General features: G+C 38.0%; 1 protein-coding gene across 1 annotated transcript in view; it reads right to left on the bottom strand.

The window, feature by feature from the left end:
* The window catches only part of OXSR1 (oxidative stress responsive kinase 1), a 99,611-nt gene that overhangs the window by 78,252 nt on the left and 1,531 nt on the right, over window positions 1-19,828 (bottom strand). Inside the window, exons 2-3 of the mRNA XM_082348628.1 lie at window positions 9,651-9,763; window positions 1,857-1,965 (exon numbers count right to left, since the gene is read on the bottom strand). Of these exons, the coding sequence (XP_082204754.1) occupies window positions 1,857-1,965; window positions 9,651-9,763 (222 nt within the window). The remainder of the gene's footprint in view (window positions 1-1,856; window positions 1,966-9,650; window positions 9,764-19,828) is intronic.

A 19,828-nucleotide genomic window follows, 5' to 3' on the forward strand; every position in this document is an offset into this window, starting at 1 on the left:
CAGACTATACTACAAAGCTACAGTAATCAAGACAGTATGGTACTGGCACAAAAACAGAAATATACATCAATGGAACAGGATAGAAAGCCCAGAGATAAACCCACGCACATATGGTCACCTTATCTTTGATAAAGGAGGCAAGAATACACAATGGAGAAAAGACAGCCTCTTCAATAAGTGGTGCTGGGAAAACTGGACGGCTTCATGTAAAAGAATGAAATTATAATGCTCCTTAACACCATACACAAAAATAAACTCAAAATGGATTAAAGACCTAAATGTAAGGTCAGACACTATAAAACTCTTAGAGGAAAACATAGGCAGAACACTCTATGACATAAATCACAGCAAGATCCTTTCTGACCCATCTCCTAGGGAAATGGAAATAAAACAAAAATAAACAAATGGGACCTAATGAAACTTAAAAGCTTTTGCACAGCAAAGGAAACCATAAACAAGACGAAAAGACAACCCTCAGAATGGGAGAAAATATTTGCAAACAAAGTAACTGATAAAGGATTAATCTCCAAAATATACAAGCAGCTCATGCAGCTCAATATCAAAAAAACAAACAACCCAATCCAAAACTGGGCAGAAGACCTAAATAGACATTTCTCCAAATAAGATATACAGATTGCCAATAAACACATGAAAGGATGCTCAACATCACTAATCATTAGAGAAATGCAAATCAAAACTACAATGAGGTATCATCTCACACCGGTCAGAATGGCCATCACCAAAAAATCTACAAACAACAAATGCTGGAGAGGGTGTGGAGAAAAGGGAACCCTCCTACACTGTTGGTGGGAATGTAGATTGATACAGCCACTATGGAGAACAGTATGGAGGTTCCTTAAAAAACTAAAAACAGAACTACCACATGACCCAGCAATCCCACTACTGGGAATATACCCTAAGAAAACCATAACTCATAGAGTCCTGTACCACAATGTTCATTGCAGCTCTATTTACAATAGCCAGTGCATGGAAGCAACCTAAGTGTCCATCAACAGATGAATGGATAAAGAAGATGTGGCACATATATACAATGGCATATTACCCAGCCATAAAAAGAAACGAAATTGAGTTATTTGTGGTGAGGTGGATGGACCTAGAATCTGTCACACAGAGTGAAGTAAGTCAGAAAGAGAAAAACAAACACCATATGCTAACACATATATATGGAATCTAAGAAAAAGAAACTCGTTCTGAAGAACCTAGGGCCAGGACAGGAATAAAGACGCAGACACAGAGAGTGAACTTAAGGACACGGGGAGGGGGAAAGGTTAAGCTGGGACGAAGTGAGAGAGTGGCACTGACATAATTACGCTACCAAATGTAAAATAGATAGCTAGTGGGAAGCAGCCGCATAGCACAGGGAGATCAGCTTGGTGCTTTGTGACCACCTAGAGGGGTGAGATAAGGAGTGTGGGAGGGAGACGCAAGAGGGAGGGGATATGGGGATATATGTATACGTATAGCTGCTTCACTTTGTTATAGAGCAGCAACTAACACAACAATGTAAAGCAATTATACTCCAATAAAGATGTTAAACAAAAAAAAAAAATCCAGAATGTGGGACAAGATAGACCCTTCAGACCAGACCCTTCAGTAAGTCTGCCTCATGGAAGAGAGGAAGTAGGAGGGAACCATCCTAGATTAAAGAGTAATTGAAGAGGCATGACAAACAAATGCAACATGTGAAACTTGTCTCAGCTTGTACACTATTATCATTGGATACTTTATTCTCAGTATCTCCTCAAATGTAAATGTCCATGAAAACCAAACCAAGAAAAACATTTGTATAAATTTTCCAAACCATGGAAGTTGACATTTCATTGTACTCTACTCACCTCCACTTAGCAGCTTCATGACTAGCCACAGCTCATCTTTTACCACAAAAGACGTGTAGTAAGACACAATATTAGGATGATGGCACTGACTCATGGCTTGAATTTCTTTCTACAAAGAAGAGAAAACATGGTGATTCATTATATGCAAGCCTAAAACAACACTAGAAGTTACTGAATCCAGATCTTGGAATTCCAAAGACTATGTCACAACCTTTCTGGGATTTTCATGCCTGACCTCTGCAAGAATGGTTAAACCAAAAAAACCGCTTGGTTTCCCTCAGTCCATTCTGACTCTTACTCCTTTCACTTGTTAAACTAGCGATCTCTGAAACCAGAAACATGCACTATTTATCACACCCTGCCACAGCACCAGAGAGGCCTCCACTGGGACACATATTACTTCCAGGTGCCCTTAAAGAACCATCTTGGGAAAACAGGTTTTACAGTCACAGAGGATAATTATCAAAACTAACAAACAACGGGTGGTTTGTTTGTTTGTCTGTCTTTTTTCTCCAAAACATTGTTTCATCTCATTTTTGTGAAATGATTAACAGTTCCCACTTTAAAGAGGCCATAAACTAAATCCAAAGTAGACACCTGAGCCCAAAGTCTCAGCTTATACTCTCTCATTAGAATTTAATGAATTTAAATTAGATTTGGTGTGATAAAATGCCTTATAAAAGCCCTGTGTGATCAGGGCCCTGCTTACCTCTCCATCATTCCTACTGCCTTCACTGACCCTACCCCCAACATACCCCAGTCCTATGATCCAGCCATAGTAACTTCAAGTGAGCCATGCCTCTTCTAACCACGGACATTTAACCCTGTTGTTCCCTCTGCCTCAAATACACTTCCCTCATTTTCGCCTAGCTGAAAACACCAATTCTTCCTTCTGATCTCAGCCAAAATACCACTTCCTCCCAACTTCCCAGGTTGAGTTAGTTAGGTGTCCCTTCTCTTGGCTTCCAAGCTCTGTGCATATCTCCTTACATCACAGCACATATGTACTGGATAGTACATTGGATGCTTACTTGTCTGTCCTTCCCTGCTAGACTGACAACTCCAAGAAGGCAAGTACTTAAAAAAAGTGGACTCCTACACATGGTGGGAATTATCATACTATACTGTAATTGCCTATTTATTTTTCTGCATCCCTCACAAAACTGTAGCTCAATGAGAGGTCAGACTCTGTATACTGGCACTTATTATGCCTGGCACACAGTATACCCTCAATAAATATTTGCTGAATGAATAAAATCCTAGAGCACTTTATATAGCTTTTTACTTACTGATGTATTAATACTTGCCCTATGCCCTTGATATTTATTCAGTAAGATCAATTGTGTAAAAGTTGCCCATAATCCCTGATTCATAAGAAGTGTTCAATAAACACTAGTTTTTCCATTCTCATTTTCTCTACTTGAATGTAAATTCTTTTACGGCAAGGACTTTGTTGTGTGCATTTTTGCTACCCACTAAGTTACTAGCACAGTCTTCCACACGAAAAGGTAAGTAAATATGAAGGATAAGGAAGAAGAACTAAAGTAAACACCTGCCTATTGACATAGTTATACAGGATTTGAAGAGATAAGATATGTACATATAAGAGGGAATACAAAGAACAGCATATATGTGCCAAATGAGCAGTAAAGATAGTAAATGTTATAAGAATCCAGAGGAAAGAACAGTTAAGGCAGGCAAGAAGTCTTCACAGAGAAGGTGGGAACTACGTTTAGTTCTGCAGGATGTGGAATGTTAATAGCAGTACAAGGTGCAAAGCACATAAAATTACAAAAAATGGATGAAATAAGCAAGACAGATTTTAGGACACAGGAGTAAACCTGTCTAAGGTTAAGCAGTTCATGCTTTCAACAGAAATTTACCAAGTGCCTACTCTGTGACAGGCACAGTCCTAGGTGCTTGACCACAATGGTGAACCCTCATGAAACGTACAGTCTGGTGAAGAAGTTAGACAAATACTAATTTATAACACAGATGAATAATGTCTGATAGGAGAAGTACTAAATACTACATGATTTCATTGGAGAGGTGAATTACCAAAAATTAGGAGTGACAATCAGGGAAAGCTTCCTATAAGACGTTTTACTACACTGACACTGAAATAGGAAAGATAAATATGTTTTTAGGGGTTTTGATTGTTTAATTACCTGGGACCGTATCATAAATGACCTTGTAACTGTGTTCAATAATTTAGGCTTCATCCTAACAGCAATGGAAAGGCATCAAAGGTTTAACTATATTTATTTTTTCATAAAAATCACTCTGGCTGTAATGTAGAAAATAAAAGAGAGAAGGCAAGACTAAAGGGAAAGACTCTGTTCAAGGTTGTTGCCATGAGCTGGGTGAGATGATAATGGCCTGAAAAACGATAAACAGCTAATTTCTCAGTTTAGATAACTGTACTATGGTTACGTTACTCTTAGGAGATGGTGGGTGAACAGCATATGGGAACTTTCTGTACTGCTTTAGCAGCTCTTCTGTAAGGTTAAGACTATCACAAAATAAAAAGTTTAAAAAAAATACGTGGTAATATGAATGAAAAGAAAGGGAAGAGTCAAGAGATGATACTAAATAGGTATAAACAATAGGACTTGGTGACTAACTGGACAGGAGAGGTGAAACAGACAGAAATCACATAGGGGACTGACAATGCAAAGAGCTGGGGTCAAATGGTCCAAGGTCTTAAATGTTAAGCTAAAGGTTTTGAGCTTAATCCTGGAAAAAAAGGGTACTACAAAGGGTTTTCTAAAAGGAGACTATGGCAGGGGGGATAAATTGGGAATTTGAGATCAACAGATACACACTACTACATATAAAACAGATAAACAATAAAGACCTACTGTATAGCACAGGGACCTATATTCAATATCCTGTAATAACCCATAATGGAAAAGAATCTGAAAAAGTACACATATACATACATATATATATATATATATATATATATGTATGTATGTATAACTCAATCACTTTGCTGTACATCTGAAACACTGTAAATCAACTAGAACTAAAAAAATAAATTAATAAAAACAAACAAAAAACAACCACAACAAAAAAAAGGAGGTTATCAGGAGAGCCATAAATTTTAAAGATAAAAAGGGCCTTAAATATTCCTTTTCTTCTCTTCTATTCCTCTTAACTCCCCTTGGAGTTATCCTTTTCCCTTTCCTTTCAAAAAGAAAAAATATACATATTAAGTGCTCTGCAAGAGTGGTATATTCATTCTGACTCAAATTTCCCAGCAGCTTCCTCAACACTCATAAGTGATTCCACCCCTACTCATGAAAATGCTTTCTTGAAAGTCCTTTATTGTCTGTTAATACCAGATCTTTTGTCTGGAATTTTCAGTTCTCCACCTGAAGCCATGTGTTAGTGATGACTGTTCATTCCTTCTTGAAACTCACTCATCTTGATTTCTACTATTTACTCCCTGGTTTTCTGATTACTCCAACGTAGGTGGTTTTCCTCCACTTCACACTATTCAGTCAGTCCCCAAGTAATGTTAATTTATTCATTCACTGATTCAGAGTGAACAGTCCCTGCCCTCATGGAGTGCTCATTCTAGTACTAACAATTTTTCCATCTATAAAATGTCTAGGGAATTTGTGTCTTCCTTTCCATTATCACTGTCACTGCCTGAATTTAGTCTCAATATCTTTGTGTTCTTCAACCTATGGGATGCAACTCATATGGATCATGAAATAAATTTAGTGTATCACATTAAAAAAAAACAGACAAACAAAAATAGGATAGAAAATCAGAGTGCATTCCACATAATATAATTAAGAATTGCTTTATAAAAATGTTGTTTCAGTTACATCAATATATAATATCATATATATTCATAATGTTAATATATAATATGCTATTCTTTGCTGATCTTAAACCCCTGCCCGGCAGGGTCTCCATCTCTGCCTCTTCAAAGTCTTCCCAGCCCAGGTGGCCCAGGACACAAACACCTCCACAAAGGCCTCCACTTTCATAACTGGGAGCTCCCTTCTTCCTCTTATTTCAACACAGTACTTATACCTTTCCTAGGCATTTGTCACACTCTGCCTTGTACAGCAGGCAAGAGCCTTAACTCTTCAACTAGATTGTGAGCCTCTTGGCAGAAGAAAAGACATTTTAAGCCTCTTAATGGTCCCCTCAGATGTTTGTTCAATGAATCTAGTCCTAGCATCTACCAGAGGAGAGAAAAATTTCAATATATTACATAGCTGCCTTTCTCAGAGAAAAGTCTGTGAGTAAAATCTCTGGAGAAAATAAATGTAGTAAGATTTGACAGCTGATTTTGTGATCACACTTAGCAAAGGCTGTCAGACAAGAAAACATTTTGACAAGAGAAAGGAGCAATATACTGCGTCCTCACTAATAACTGTCACACACACTACACACCTGTAATTGGTTTACATCAGTACTCTCTGGAGAACCCAGGGCCTCCTTTCTGCATTATAATAAAGACAGTTTTGAAAATAAATTTTAAAATCACAACATCAAAAGTTTAGTATGTTGAGCTAATAGTTTTTTTAAGATAAATGAAAGGGCTTCATATCTTTTTGATACAGAGCCCTTGGCACTCAGATCTCAAGTCCTGACACCACCACAAAACACCACAAATAAATCAGGTATTCTTTATATTTCTGATATTTCTTCAGGGTTAGTGGAATCTTACCTGCATACCCACCAAGAAAGCCAATTATTTTTAACTTGCTTTAAATCACTTTCCCCCACCTTTACTTATTTGCTGAATATATAAATACTGTGTTTGCAACGTAAAGATTAATGAAATATGTGGCCAATTTTTACGGAGGTCTAACCAGTTTCTTTTTCCTCTTACTAAGCTATATCAAATTTGCAGTCCTCTAAAAGTAAGGCCCTAGTGTAATAACACAAATATTACTTTCAAGAATGTCAAATGATATTTGAGAAGAGATGTTCTTTCTACTTTTGAACTAAGATTATAATCATTTAGTTAGTATTACATGAAGTAGAAAATAATAGACTTGGGTCAGAAAAACCTGATTTTTAATCCAGACTCTGTTACTTATCATGATTTACTTCCCTCATCTATAAAGTGGACCTTCTACCTATCTCAGAGATGTTTATGAGGTTAAAGTACACTAGTGCCTAGTACTGAAAAGATGTTTGTTATTATCGTCATACGTGCTTAGTAGTCAAGTTATTTAAACTTTGAGCCTCAGTTTCTTTAGTCATAAAGTAATAAATAATAAGACTTTCATTCATCTTTACACTACCCTTTCAGATTATGTAAAATAACTGGCAAATGATAGGAATTCATATTGGGCTTTTCAAATTCCAGTGTTAATATATGGGTTAAAAATATTGTTTTTCCAAATACCGTATGCTAACGCATATATATGGAATCTAAAAAAGCGGTACTAATGAACCTAGTGGCAGGGCAGGAGTAAAGACACAGACATAGAGAATGGACTTGAGGACACGGGGGGAAGGGGAAGCTGGGATGAAGTGAGAGAGTAGCACTGACATATATACACGACCAAATGTAAAATGGATGGCTAGTGGGAAGATGCTGCATAGCACAGGGAGATGAACTCGATGCTCTGTGACGACTTAAAGGGATGGGATAGGGAGGCTGGGAGGGATGCTCAAGAGGGAGGGGAGGGCTTCCCTGGTGGTGCAGTGGTTGAGAATCTGCCTGCCAATGCAGGGGACACAGGTTCGAGCCCTGGTCTGGGAAGATCCCATATGCCGCGGAGCAACTGGGCCCGTGAGCCACAACTACTGAGCCTGCGTGTCTGGAGCCTGTGCTCCGCAACAAGAGAGGCCGCGACAGTGAGAGGCCCGCGCACCGCGATGAAGAGTGGCCCCCGCTTGCCGCAACTAGAGAAAGCCCTCGCACAGAAACTAAGACCCAACACAGCCAAAAATTAATTAATTAATTAATTAATTAATTTTTTTTAAAAAAGAGTAAAGAATTAAAAAAAAAAAAGAGGGAGGGGATATGGGGATGTATGTATACGTATAGCTGATTCAATTTGTTGTACAGCAGAAACAAACACAACACTGTAAAGCAATTATACTCCAATAAAGATGTGGAAAAAAAATTTTTTTTTAAATATTGTTTTTCTTTAACAATAAGAATTAGTTTACAATTTAGACTTCTTTTATGATCACTGCAGTTCAAATGCCCAAATGGTGCTCTAAGGTATTGCTGGCATCTGTAAATCCAAGTTCGCCACATAGCGTTTCAATTAGCATCTCCTTCCAAGTGTGTGTTCTCTCACCAAAGACGGCTCTAGATTACTCCAGCAACCCAACTCTTCAGCTTCTGCTTATGCATTACCAACTCCTGAAGAAATACATTTGTCTCATCTGCTGAAAGTTCAATATATAATTCTATTATCTCTTTTTCTTTATTCCAATTATTCCTAAATACTCACTACAGACTACACCAGAAATTAAACCCAATCTAGGACTGACAGATCATACCAGTCTTAGTTCCTGTCCTTTCTACTATCAGCTGTACATGATCTTAGAGAAATTACTTAACAATACAACAATATTAGTTCATATTTGTGTGGCAGTTTATGGTTTTCAAGTACTATATCATTCAATCTTCAAGAAAAACCTCATAAGGGACTTCCCTGGTGACGCAGTGGTTAAGAATCCGCCTGCCAATGCAGGGGACACGGGTTCGATCCCTGGTCTGGGAATATCCCACACGCCACAGAGCAACTAAGCCCGTGCGCCACAACTACTGAGCCTGCACTCTACAGCCCATGTGCCTAGAGCCCGTGCTCTGCAACAAGAGAAGCCACTGCAATGTGAAGCCCACGCACTGCAACTAAGAGTAGCTCCCACTCACCGCAACTAGAGAAAGCCCATGCGCAGCAACGAAGACCCAACGCAGCCATAAATAAATAAATAAATAAGTAAATTTATTAAAAAAAAAAAGAAAAACCTCATGAGGTACACAAAGCAGAAGCAGATATTATTTCCAATTTAAGCCAAAGAAACTGAGGATTTAAAAAATTAAATGATTTGGAAAAACTATTTCATTTCCCTTGTTGAGCACTTCCCATATACTTAAAACTACTCTAGGTGTCATGGAGCATAAAAGTACAGAACAATCCCTGTGTCGTGAGCTTTTAATGCCACAGAACACCTCATGCAGCTGTGGATCCTTGGGATACCCTTTCTTCTCCCTGACCCTGGCCCTTGGAGAAGCCAGTGCTGCTGGGGGGTCACTCTACCTCTCATCCTGCAACAATGGTCAGAATGCAGGTTGGTACCATGTTCCTAGAAGGCTAAAGCCTTGTAAAGGAGATTTCATTTGACCCAGAAATCACAATTGCATGATACTATTTTAAGGAAAGTGAGAAGTAAGCAAGCATTGTTTACAACAACAAAGAGGAAACAAAAATCATCCAATACTAGAGAACAGGTTAGATAAAGTATTCAACGGAACACTACATACATATTGAAAGCTATATTAATTCATATCTATAGACATAGAAAGAATTCTATGATAAATTTTTAATTGAAAAGAACAAGTATATGGTTACATTATTATGAAAATACAAAGATGTTTAAATGTGCACATATAGCAAGTGTCAATCTTAGAATGAGAGGACTATAATTTTTTTCTACTTACCTGGATTTTATAAATTTTACAATAAGCATTACTTATTAATGAAGAAATCACAAACCTTTTTAAAAAATAAAAAACAAAAAACTTCAAGTTATTTCCCACTCTAACATGAATGTACAAGAAATATGAGAACTGCATACCAGGAGTTCATCCATGCTAGTTTGACATTTCTCAAGGTTTATCCGTTTGATCGCCACTTTCTCCTTTTTAGGGGCACAAGATGCTGCTTGGACCACAGCCGTTGCTCCACTCCCTAAAGATAAATATATAAATGAGTAAATATGTAGAGGGGTAGATAAAAACAAGACATTTTTAATTCCTACACAATTTAAACAAGAGAATAATTCTTAACTTATTCTTACACTCAACAACAAATGCAGAGAAACACTCTAAAAAGTAGGGTGTCAATAAAAGCAAAAGCCTTGACCATTTCACAGAATTGTCAATAAATATCAGCACGTGCACACACACACACAAATAAAAGTTTCTAGAGTTCCAGAAGTTCTAGAATATGATGGTGTAGGCTCACATTTCCCTGCTCTTCTCCTCTAAATACAACTAAATACCTTAGAAATAATTCAACAATCATAAAGACAATCAGAAACAGACAATCTGAAAGGTGGAAAGCAGCAGATGGACTGGCTAGGACCCTCAGGGTGTGAGGAAAAGCACTACTGTAAGCTCCCTGGGTTTTTCCTTTACCTCGCACATATCCATGAGTGGGCACCAGAACAGCCTGCTTCCTGGAACCAACAGGGATAGACAAACAGAAAAATGAGAAAAATCCTTTCTAGCCAAAGGACTGTGAAAGGGGAAGCTCAGTAGCAGCCCAGAAGATAGATTTCCCAATCCCTATCCAGGACAATCCACCCAACCCACCACAGCATCAGCATCAGCAGGGTCTCCGCCCCACACCCAGACCGCAGCAGGCCAGATTCACCAAAGGGGCAACTAGGTCCCTGCCCCACACCTGGGGCAACATCCAGCCAATCTGCCCACAGCAGCAGCAGAGGGGGCGGAGGGCGGTGGAGGGGGGGGTGCGGGGAGGAGAACCAGACCCACACCCACCAGTCAGCCCAGGTAACACCTGTAGAGATTAAATAGGAGTCCTGCTGCCCAGAAGAATAAAGCAGAAGATAACAGCACTGCCAGAGCTCTGAAAACTCAATTATCATAAGAATTACATAGCTCACAAAAGTAGGCCAGGACTTACACATTAAATCTAAGTAGAGTAACTGCCTACTAAAATAGAAATTTTAAATAGGATCAGGAGTCTCCTAACATCAATATCCTAAATGTCCATCACACAATTTAAAAAAAGAAAATCACATCGTCACACCAAGAGCCAGGAAAAACACATTTGAATGAGAAAAGACAATCACACTGATACAAACACCAAAATGAATTACTAGTTGGAATTATCTGACAAGAATTTTAAAGCAGCCATCATAAAAGTGCTTCAACAAACAGTTAAGAATTATCTTAAAACAAAATAAAAAAATAGAAAAGCCTCAATAAGGAAACAGAAGTTACTAAAAAAAAAAAAAAGCACCAACTGGAAATTATACAACTAAAACATATAATTTCCAAAATATAAAACCTTCTGGAGAAGCTCAATAGAAAAATAGAGATAACAGGATAAATTCAGTGAACTTGAGGATAAGATCAACAATTTTACTCAATCTAAACAGCAGAGAGAAAACAGACTGAAAAAAAGAACAGAGCTTCAGGGAGAAGTGGAATAATAATAAAAGCTCTAAAATCTGTGTGGTAGGTAGAATAATACCCACCCCCCAAAGGTGATCACATCCTAATCCTTGAGACCTGTGAATGTTACCATAAATGGCAAAAAGACTTGGCACATGTTATTAGATTAAGGATGGAAAGATGATCCTGGATTATCTGGGTGGGCCCAATTTAATTACAAGGGTCTTTATAAAAGAGAGGAAGGAGGGTCAGAGTCAGAGAAGATGAGACAATGAAAGCAGAGGTCAGAATAATGGAGCCATGAGCCAAGGGAGGAACCCTGAAAACATACTATGCGAAGTAAACCAATCACAAAAGACCACATATTGTATGACTGCATATATATGAAATGTCCATAGAACAGGCAAATCCATAGACACAGAAAACAGATGAGTAGTTACCAGGGACTGGGAGAAGAATAGAATGGGAGGTTACTGCTTAATGGGTACAATTTCTTTCTGGGGTGAGGAAAATGCTCTGGAATTAGACAATGATGACGGATGCAAAACACTGTGAATATACTAAAAAACCACTGAACTGTACACTTAAGAAATGGTTAGTTTTTAACACATTGTAAAGCAATTATACTCCAATAAAGATGTTAAAAAAAATGGTTAGTTTTGTTATGTGACATATCTTGATCTTTTTTTAAAAAGGGAATACTACATACTACAAACAACTTTAGCTCATAGTTCAACAATTTAGAAAAAAAGGAAGAAGCAGGAGCACTTTCCAACTCATTTCATGAAGCCAGTAATACCAACACCAAAACAAAACAAAGACATCGCAAGAAAAAAAAAAACAAAAAAACTACAGACCAATACCTCTCATGCACTTATCTGCAAAATCCTTAACAAAATGTTAGCCAATTGAATCCAGCAATAGATAATACACCACAACCAGGTAGTATGTATTCCAGGTATGCAAGGCTAGTACAATTAAAAAAAAAAAATCAATGTAATACACTGTATCAACAGGCTAAAGAAGAAAAATCATATGAGCATACCACTGACACAAAAACACTCTATAAAAATTCAACACCATTCATGATAAAAAAGCTCTCAGCAAACTAGGAATAGAGGGGAACTTCCTCAACCTCATAAAGAACATCTACAAAAAAAATCTACAGCTAACATCATACTGGTGAAAGACTGCCTTCCCTCTAAGATTGGGAAAAAGGCAAAGATGTTCATTCTTATCACTTTTATTCAACATAGCACTGGAAGTCCTAGACAACACAATAAAGCAAGAAAAAGAAATAAAAGGCATCCAGATTGGAAAAGAAGAAATAAAACTGTCCCTGTTTGTAGATGTCATGACCGTCTACATAACAAAAGCTTCTAAAACTAATAAAAGAGTTTAGCAAGGTTGCAAGATAAAAGATCAACACACAAAAACCAACTGCATTTCTATATACTAACAACAATCAAGTGGAAACCAAAATCTTAAAACACAATATCATTTACAATTGCTCCCCCAAAATGAAACATTTAGGTATAAATCCAATAAAACAGAAGTTCACTATTTTACATGTTTTGCATCCTCCATGCACCATCCCCCCCAGGTCCCCTCTTCCACTCTTCTGTCCTCTCCTAGCTGGTTCTTTAACTGCTGTGTTAGTGTACATTACACACCAGAATGGATTAAAGTGCAAAACCATGACTGAGCTTTCTCCTGAAATCCTTCAAACTGGGTAATGTTAACTCTTGAGACAGAAAAGGAGCTGCCCAAAGGCATGAGGGGGACTAAAAAAAATTTCACAGTCTCTCTCCACTTTACTAGATCCTGAAATTTAAAAGAGTATGCAAAAATATGGATTTTATTCCTACCTGTGAGGAAAAAATAAATCAAATGAACCAAATCAACTGAAGATATTTTCCCCCAAAATTCTGACCAACCGTCACTATTACAGATACATATTCTAAAGATTTTAAGTATTTTTTAGTAAGGCTTTAACACCGACTAAAGAGCTAGTCCAGACTTCATTCTGAAAGATGACTAAGGCACTGTCACCTGAACCATGGAAAATACAGGACTTTACAATTTCGTAAACCTTTTTCTAAATAAGCCCTCTTGTCAGAGTCATACTGAAAATTAAAGCTCCTTTACAGAAACAGCTGTAAGAACAGTCATTATCATAAAAATCACGCTCTCTCTCCATACAAAGATGAAAATAAAGACACTGCCATATGCTCTGAGTAATTATTCAAGCAGCCTGATGGTTTTGCAATGAATCATCTCTCTCTCCTGTTCACTCTGGTGATCTCTATCTCAACGGATATTAACCCCATCCTTCTGGATGCTCCTGCCAAATATCTTGGATACTTCTCACGTCCAATCCAATGGCATATCTCTAACTTCAAAATATGCTACACCAGCATCTGACTGCTTCTCACCACCTCCACTACTACCTCTCTCTCCTGGATAACCTCTCCTACCCTCATACCCTTACAAAACTATTCTCCACATAGCAGCCCAGGTTATCCTTTTACAACATAAAATCTTATGCAAAGCAAAAGCCAAGTACCACGATGACTTACCACGCTTCATACCATCTGATGGCCAGGACCATCCATCCCTGCCTACCACCTTACTCTCCTGATCTCCGCAACCGGTCTGCCTCTTCAACCTCCGAATCACTCTGCTCCAGCCACCCTTACCTCATTACTCCTTAGTCATATCAGTGTGCTCCTTCTTCAGGACCTCTGCTCCTGATGTTCCCTCTGCTTAGACCAAACTGCCTACAGATGACCACAATGTTCACTTCTCCACCTCCTTCAGGTCTTTCCTCAAATGTCACCTTCTCAGTGAGGCTTTCCTTGACCTCTTTAAAACTCACCTCTATCCCTAGCAGTTCACAACCCCTTTCCCTACTTTATATTTGTCCTTCATCACCACCACAAGGGATTTCTGTCTGTCTGCTTTGCTGCTGTATCTCTAGCATCCAAATAGTGCCTGACACACAAGAGGAGGTCAGTAAATATTTGTTGAATAGATTAATGAATCAAGTAGTGGCATATATTTTCAAGAAAAAAAAATTTTGCTCATTTGGGGCAGAACAAACACAAAAATAGCCCAGTCTTCATGGGCATTACCTCATTATTACTATCATGAGCGTTACCATTTATTGAGCACTTACTCTGTGCGCCAAGTACTATGCTGAGCACTCTCTTTGCTTGCACTTCTTTTTTTTCATCTAATTCTCACAATAGTCCCATGAGTTAGGTATTATTGATCTTACAAAGCAATGCAAGCAAAGGTAAGACTTAGGTCATAAATTAGTAAGATGCAGAGCAGGGTCTAGAAACCAGAACTACATGACATTTCAACACCATACTCTTAATTGGTAGGCAACTGACTCTTTAAAGCTAACATTAACTGATTACTATGTGTCAGGTTAAATTATTTACTTGCAGTGTCTTATTTAACTATTTTAATTAAAATTAAAAAACCCGAGGCCAACATTTTTAGTTGCCTAGCCAACGTACAATTTTCCCTTCTTTAATAAGAGAACTTTTACCTATTTTGCTTTAAGTAATAACATGCTTGGATAAAAAGCTTCATTTCATTTGCAAATGGCCAAATGACACAGTTCTGTCCAATAAAATAGAATTGTATCACTGAGTAAGGCTTCCAGGAAAGAAAGCCCTTTGAAAGGGAGCCAATTGAGTTGTCATGTGACTTTGTCTTTTAACCATATTCTTCTGGCCTGGAACACAAGCACAAGTCTAGGGGTGGAACAACTATCTTGCAACTATGAGAACGCAAGTCACGTGCTAAATGGAGTGGAGTGAAAAACTAGGAGCCTGGGTGCCTAATGGCACCTAGGCTGCCACTCCAGTTTCCGTGTCATATAAAGGGAGCAAAAAAGTATTTTATTAAGCCACTATTATTTGTTTTCCATTACATGCAGCCAAATGCAATCCCTATTTGATACAACCCTATGAGGCTGTTGGCCCAATGCTGGCCTTATTGAAAATGTTATCAAAGCTAAGTCTTCCCATCAGGGAGAGAAAATACACTAACCATTAAGCATCACTCTATCAGTAGAACATAACGGCTTTCACATTTATGGAGGAGCTAGAGGTGGGATCCTGGAATCTGTATTTGGAAACCAATACTTTAGACATCAAATGTGTAGCTAGTGAACAACTAATGAAAATTTAAAAGGGGAGGGAAAGTAGAGAATAAAGCTAGTAGGCTGCCTTCACCACAGTATCAAAGGTAGGTGAATCACACCTTACGAAAAACGGATCTTAAAGAACAATTTTCTAAACCTAGGCTGAGGTAAACAGTAAATATTTATTGAGACTTTTAAAAAAGCATAATAACACAGGACTTCCCTGGTGGCACAGTGGTTAAGAATCCGCCTGCCAATGCAGGGGACATGGGTTCGATCCCTGGTCCAGGAAGATCCCACATGCCGCAGAGCAACTAAGCCCATGCGCCACAACTACTGAGCCTGTGCTCTAGAGCCTGTGAGCCACAACTACTGGGCCTGTGCACCTACAGCCCGTGCTCCTCAACAAGAGAAGCCACTGCAATGAGAAGCCCACGCACTGCAAAGAAGAGTAGCCCCCGCTTGCCACAACTAGAGAAAACCCGCATGCAGCAATGAAGACCGAACGCAGCCAAAAAATAAATAAAACTTAAAACAAAAAACAAAACAAACAAACAAAAACCAAAATGCATGATAACAAAAGCCACATGGCACAGCCCTTGACAGACTGGTTTCCCACTATGCCACTATATTATATCGTGGGCAATACAACAGGTGGCAGGGCCTTACACAGCTATACTACCATGTCCAGCATAAATCCTTAAATCCATCTAAACCTGAATAAGATCTGGAAGTGAGAAAAAAAAAAAAAAAAAGATGCAGTGATGTTCCAATAAACATTACAACAGATTCAAAATATTACAAGATTACAAGTGTTACAAGATTTCAAATCATGTAGTATTTTCACATTTTATGGCAGTACCAAAAATTAGGAAACAGAAAAAGAAGAAAAAAAGAAAGAGATAACAAAGAGATTGTATGGAGTAATGAATATGAGCTAAAAGCTTCCTGCAAACAATTACACTTAATCTGCACAACAGCCCCAAGGACATAGGTACCATTATTCCCATTTTACAGACAAAAAACTGACACTAAAACTAGTTATATAAATTGCCCCAGATCAGATAGGTAGTAAGAGCTAACGCCAGGATTTGAATCCAGGTCAGCCTAACCCCAAAGCCCATACTATTACAGTTGCTTCAACACACGTCAAATACAGTACAACGCCTGGTCAGAAATGCTAATGCAATAGTAGGGGTTAGGAAGGAGCTCAAAAACACTGAAAAGATAAATGATTAATAGTGAGACCAATACTACATCTTTTTACAAGTAATCATACTTAAAGTTCAAAGCTTTGCCAAAGCATGCTTAAGATGATACAATTCTTTAAAAGGAAGTCCTTTGAATTCCCAACTTGTATGCTTTTATTATGTTCTAGGAACGGAATTTTCTTTTCTCTATAGGATTTTGCCAGAAAAAGAGAGAATAAAACCATGCGAGAAACTAACCCCAAATATAGTCCTAAGTAGCACACGTGAAAAAAAAAATATAGTTCAAATAACTGTATGTGCTTTGACAAGAAAGGAGACAGCATTATACCATTTCCTTAAAATACAATCCTTTGGAAAGAGAAAATTCAAAAAGATTCCCCCAAGCCTTTTTTGCCAAGACTTCAATCATTTGTCTCCTGAAAAAAAATGAGTATAATCTGAAGAAATTACAAAGATTCATTTTGAAAACTACTTACAGCTTATTACAAAATACTGTATTCGAAACATTTTGGCATGGAAGCAAAGTTAGAATAAGCATGCACTGCTTTATTGAGCCTTGCTACTTGTACTAGGCTGTAGTTCAAGGAAAAACTTTTTTTCCTCCCTCTTGGGAAGACGGGGTGAGAGAGAGAGTGTGTAAGGAGTGGAGTGGAAGTACATTAGGAACTTTCAGGAACTTATTAATGAGAGAGAGAACATTAAAAAAAATGACAAAATAGGATACACAAAAGAGACTAAATCTAACTATATCTAAAAGGGTTATCTACAAAATATCTGCTCCAATCAGTTTTTTTTCATTGTAAGGATATTTCCTTTAAAAGGTGAGATTATGACCACCATCTTCCAGTTACTTCCAAAAACCAATCAAATGCAGATGCAGAAATAAGGATCCTGGATCAGGCAACAGTTGGACGCCAGTACTGGCTCTGCCCATAACTAGCTCTGACTTTAGACAGGTCATTTTACCTTCCTATGTCTCAGTGTCTTCATCTGTAAAACAAGATGGTTCACCTTACCTCACGCCTTACAAAAAACTTAACTCAAAATATATCAGAGGACTAAATTTAAGAGCTAAACTATAACAGAAGAAAACATAGGAAAAAAATCTTTGTGATGTTGGGCTACTAAAGATTTCTCAGGACTTCCCTGGTGGTCCAGTGGTTAAGACTCCGCGCTTCCACTACAAGGGATGCGGGTTAGATCCCTGGTCGGGGAACTAAGATCCCGCAAGGCGTGGCACGCCCCCCCCGCCCCCCAAAAAAAGACTGAGAGTAAATATTTGAAATCATGTATCAGGTGAAGGACTCATATCCAGAATGCACACCCTCACACACATCTCTATAACTCAGTGAGAAGAAAACAACCCAACGGGCAACCCAAATGGGAAAAAGATTTGAATAGACATTTTACCAAAGAATAGATATGAAAAGCTAATAAATAAGCACATGAAAAGATACTGTCCATTATTAGTTATTACAGAAATGCAAAACAAAACCATGATCAAATACCACTTCACATCCACTAGGATGGCTATAATCAAAAAGACAGACAACAAACGCTGGCAAAAATGTAAAGAAATAGGGACCCTCATATATGGCTGATGGGAATGTAAAATGGTACAGTCACTTTGAAAAAGTTTGTCCATTTCTTAAAAAGTTAAACATAAATCTACCATATGACCCAGCAATTCCACTCAAGAAAAATGAAACATGGTCACATGAAGATTTGATGTAAATGCTCATAGCAACATTATTCCAAATAGGCAAAAAGCAGAAGAAACCCAATGTCCATCAAGTGGTGTCCAATAAAAAGGAATAATGTACTAATACAGGCTACAGCATGGATGAACCTCAAAAAACATTACACAAAGTAAAAGAAACCAAACACCAAAGATCACATATTATATGATCATATTTATATGAAATGTCCAGAAAAGACAAATCTATAGAGACAGAAAGTAGATCTGTGGTTGCCTTCGGCAGGGGGTGGGAACAGGGAGTGACTGCAAATGTACATGAGGCATCTTTCTGGAATGATGGAAATGTTCTAAAATTGGATTGTGGTGATGACTGAACAACTCTGTAAATTTACTAAAAAACTATAGTACTGTACACTTAAAACAGGTGGATTTTATGGTATATAAATTGCTTTTAAAAATGAAAAAATATTATGCTACATGAATGAAGCCAAACAAAAAAGACTGCATATTACACGATCCCATTTATATGAAATGTCCAGAAAAGGCAAATCTATGGAGACAGAAAGTAGATTTGCAGTTGCCTGAAACTGGGGGTAGGAACAGGGATTAACTGTAAACAGGCACAAGGGATCTCACTGGGGTGATGAACATATTCTAAAACTGTATTATGCTAATTGGTGCACGACACAATAAATTTACCAAAAATCATTTAATTTTATATTTAAAAATGGGTGAATTTTATACTAAAAAATGGGTGAAATTATACCTCAGAGTAAAACTGTTTTTAAAAATAAGGTGGTCAAATCACATTGGAGTTAACTTTTTATCCACGGACCACTTTGAGAGTAAGATGAAGACTAACCCTACCCCAGAGGCCTGAGCCTCCCTTTTGCTCACTCACAGACACCTTACTGGTCTGAGGACACCAAATTAACAAATTTCTAAAGCTCTAGAGCCTTGTGCCATCTTAATAGCAAGGGCATTAGGAACAACTACAACCCTCCTCTTCACCCTAGAAAGATGTACAACTTACCAGAAAGAAAATCAAAATTCCTTTTCTAAAATGACAAGGACCCCCTTTCCTTACTTTTTAGACATCATTTTGGAATCTCCCACTTAATCCCTTTTTTCAATATGAAACTCTGATTGAGGGACTCAGAAGCAATCAATCAAGACAGAGACCTAGCTAGCTGTCTTTAGAACCAACCAGTACACATCAAAGACCCAGCATGTAGTAAAGATCAGATCCATGAAGTGGCTTAAGGAAAAAGATGTTATGTGTTTCAGATAAAACTTAGCCCAGATTTGTTTTGAAACAGGAAGTAAAGTGAAAAAAAGAAATGTGACAAAGTTTCTCTAAACACCTACACGGTGCAATAAACACTATACCCCCGCCCCACCCAAGATAGCTAAGGAGTTTTCAGCCACTCTTTGTTATAAAACTAATTTAAGACTGGATGCTGATCTAGCAAAGCAGACAATCTCCTTCCTCCAGCACACAAGGGTCTGCTCGTGTCTGTTGGATTGAGCTTCTGTTTAGCT

The sequence above is a fragment of the Balaenoptera borealis genome (assembly GCF_965194805.1).
Source record: "Balaenoptera borealis genome assembly, chromosome: 12".
In the NCBI taxonomy this organism is placed as follows: domain Eukaryota; kingdom Metazoa; phylum Chordata; class Mammalia; order Artiodactyla; family Balaenopteridae; genus Balaenoptera; species Balaenoptera borealis.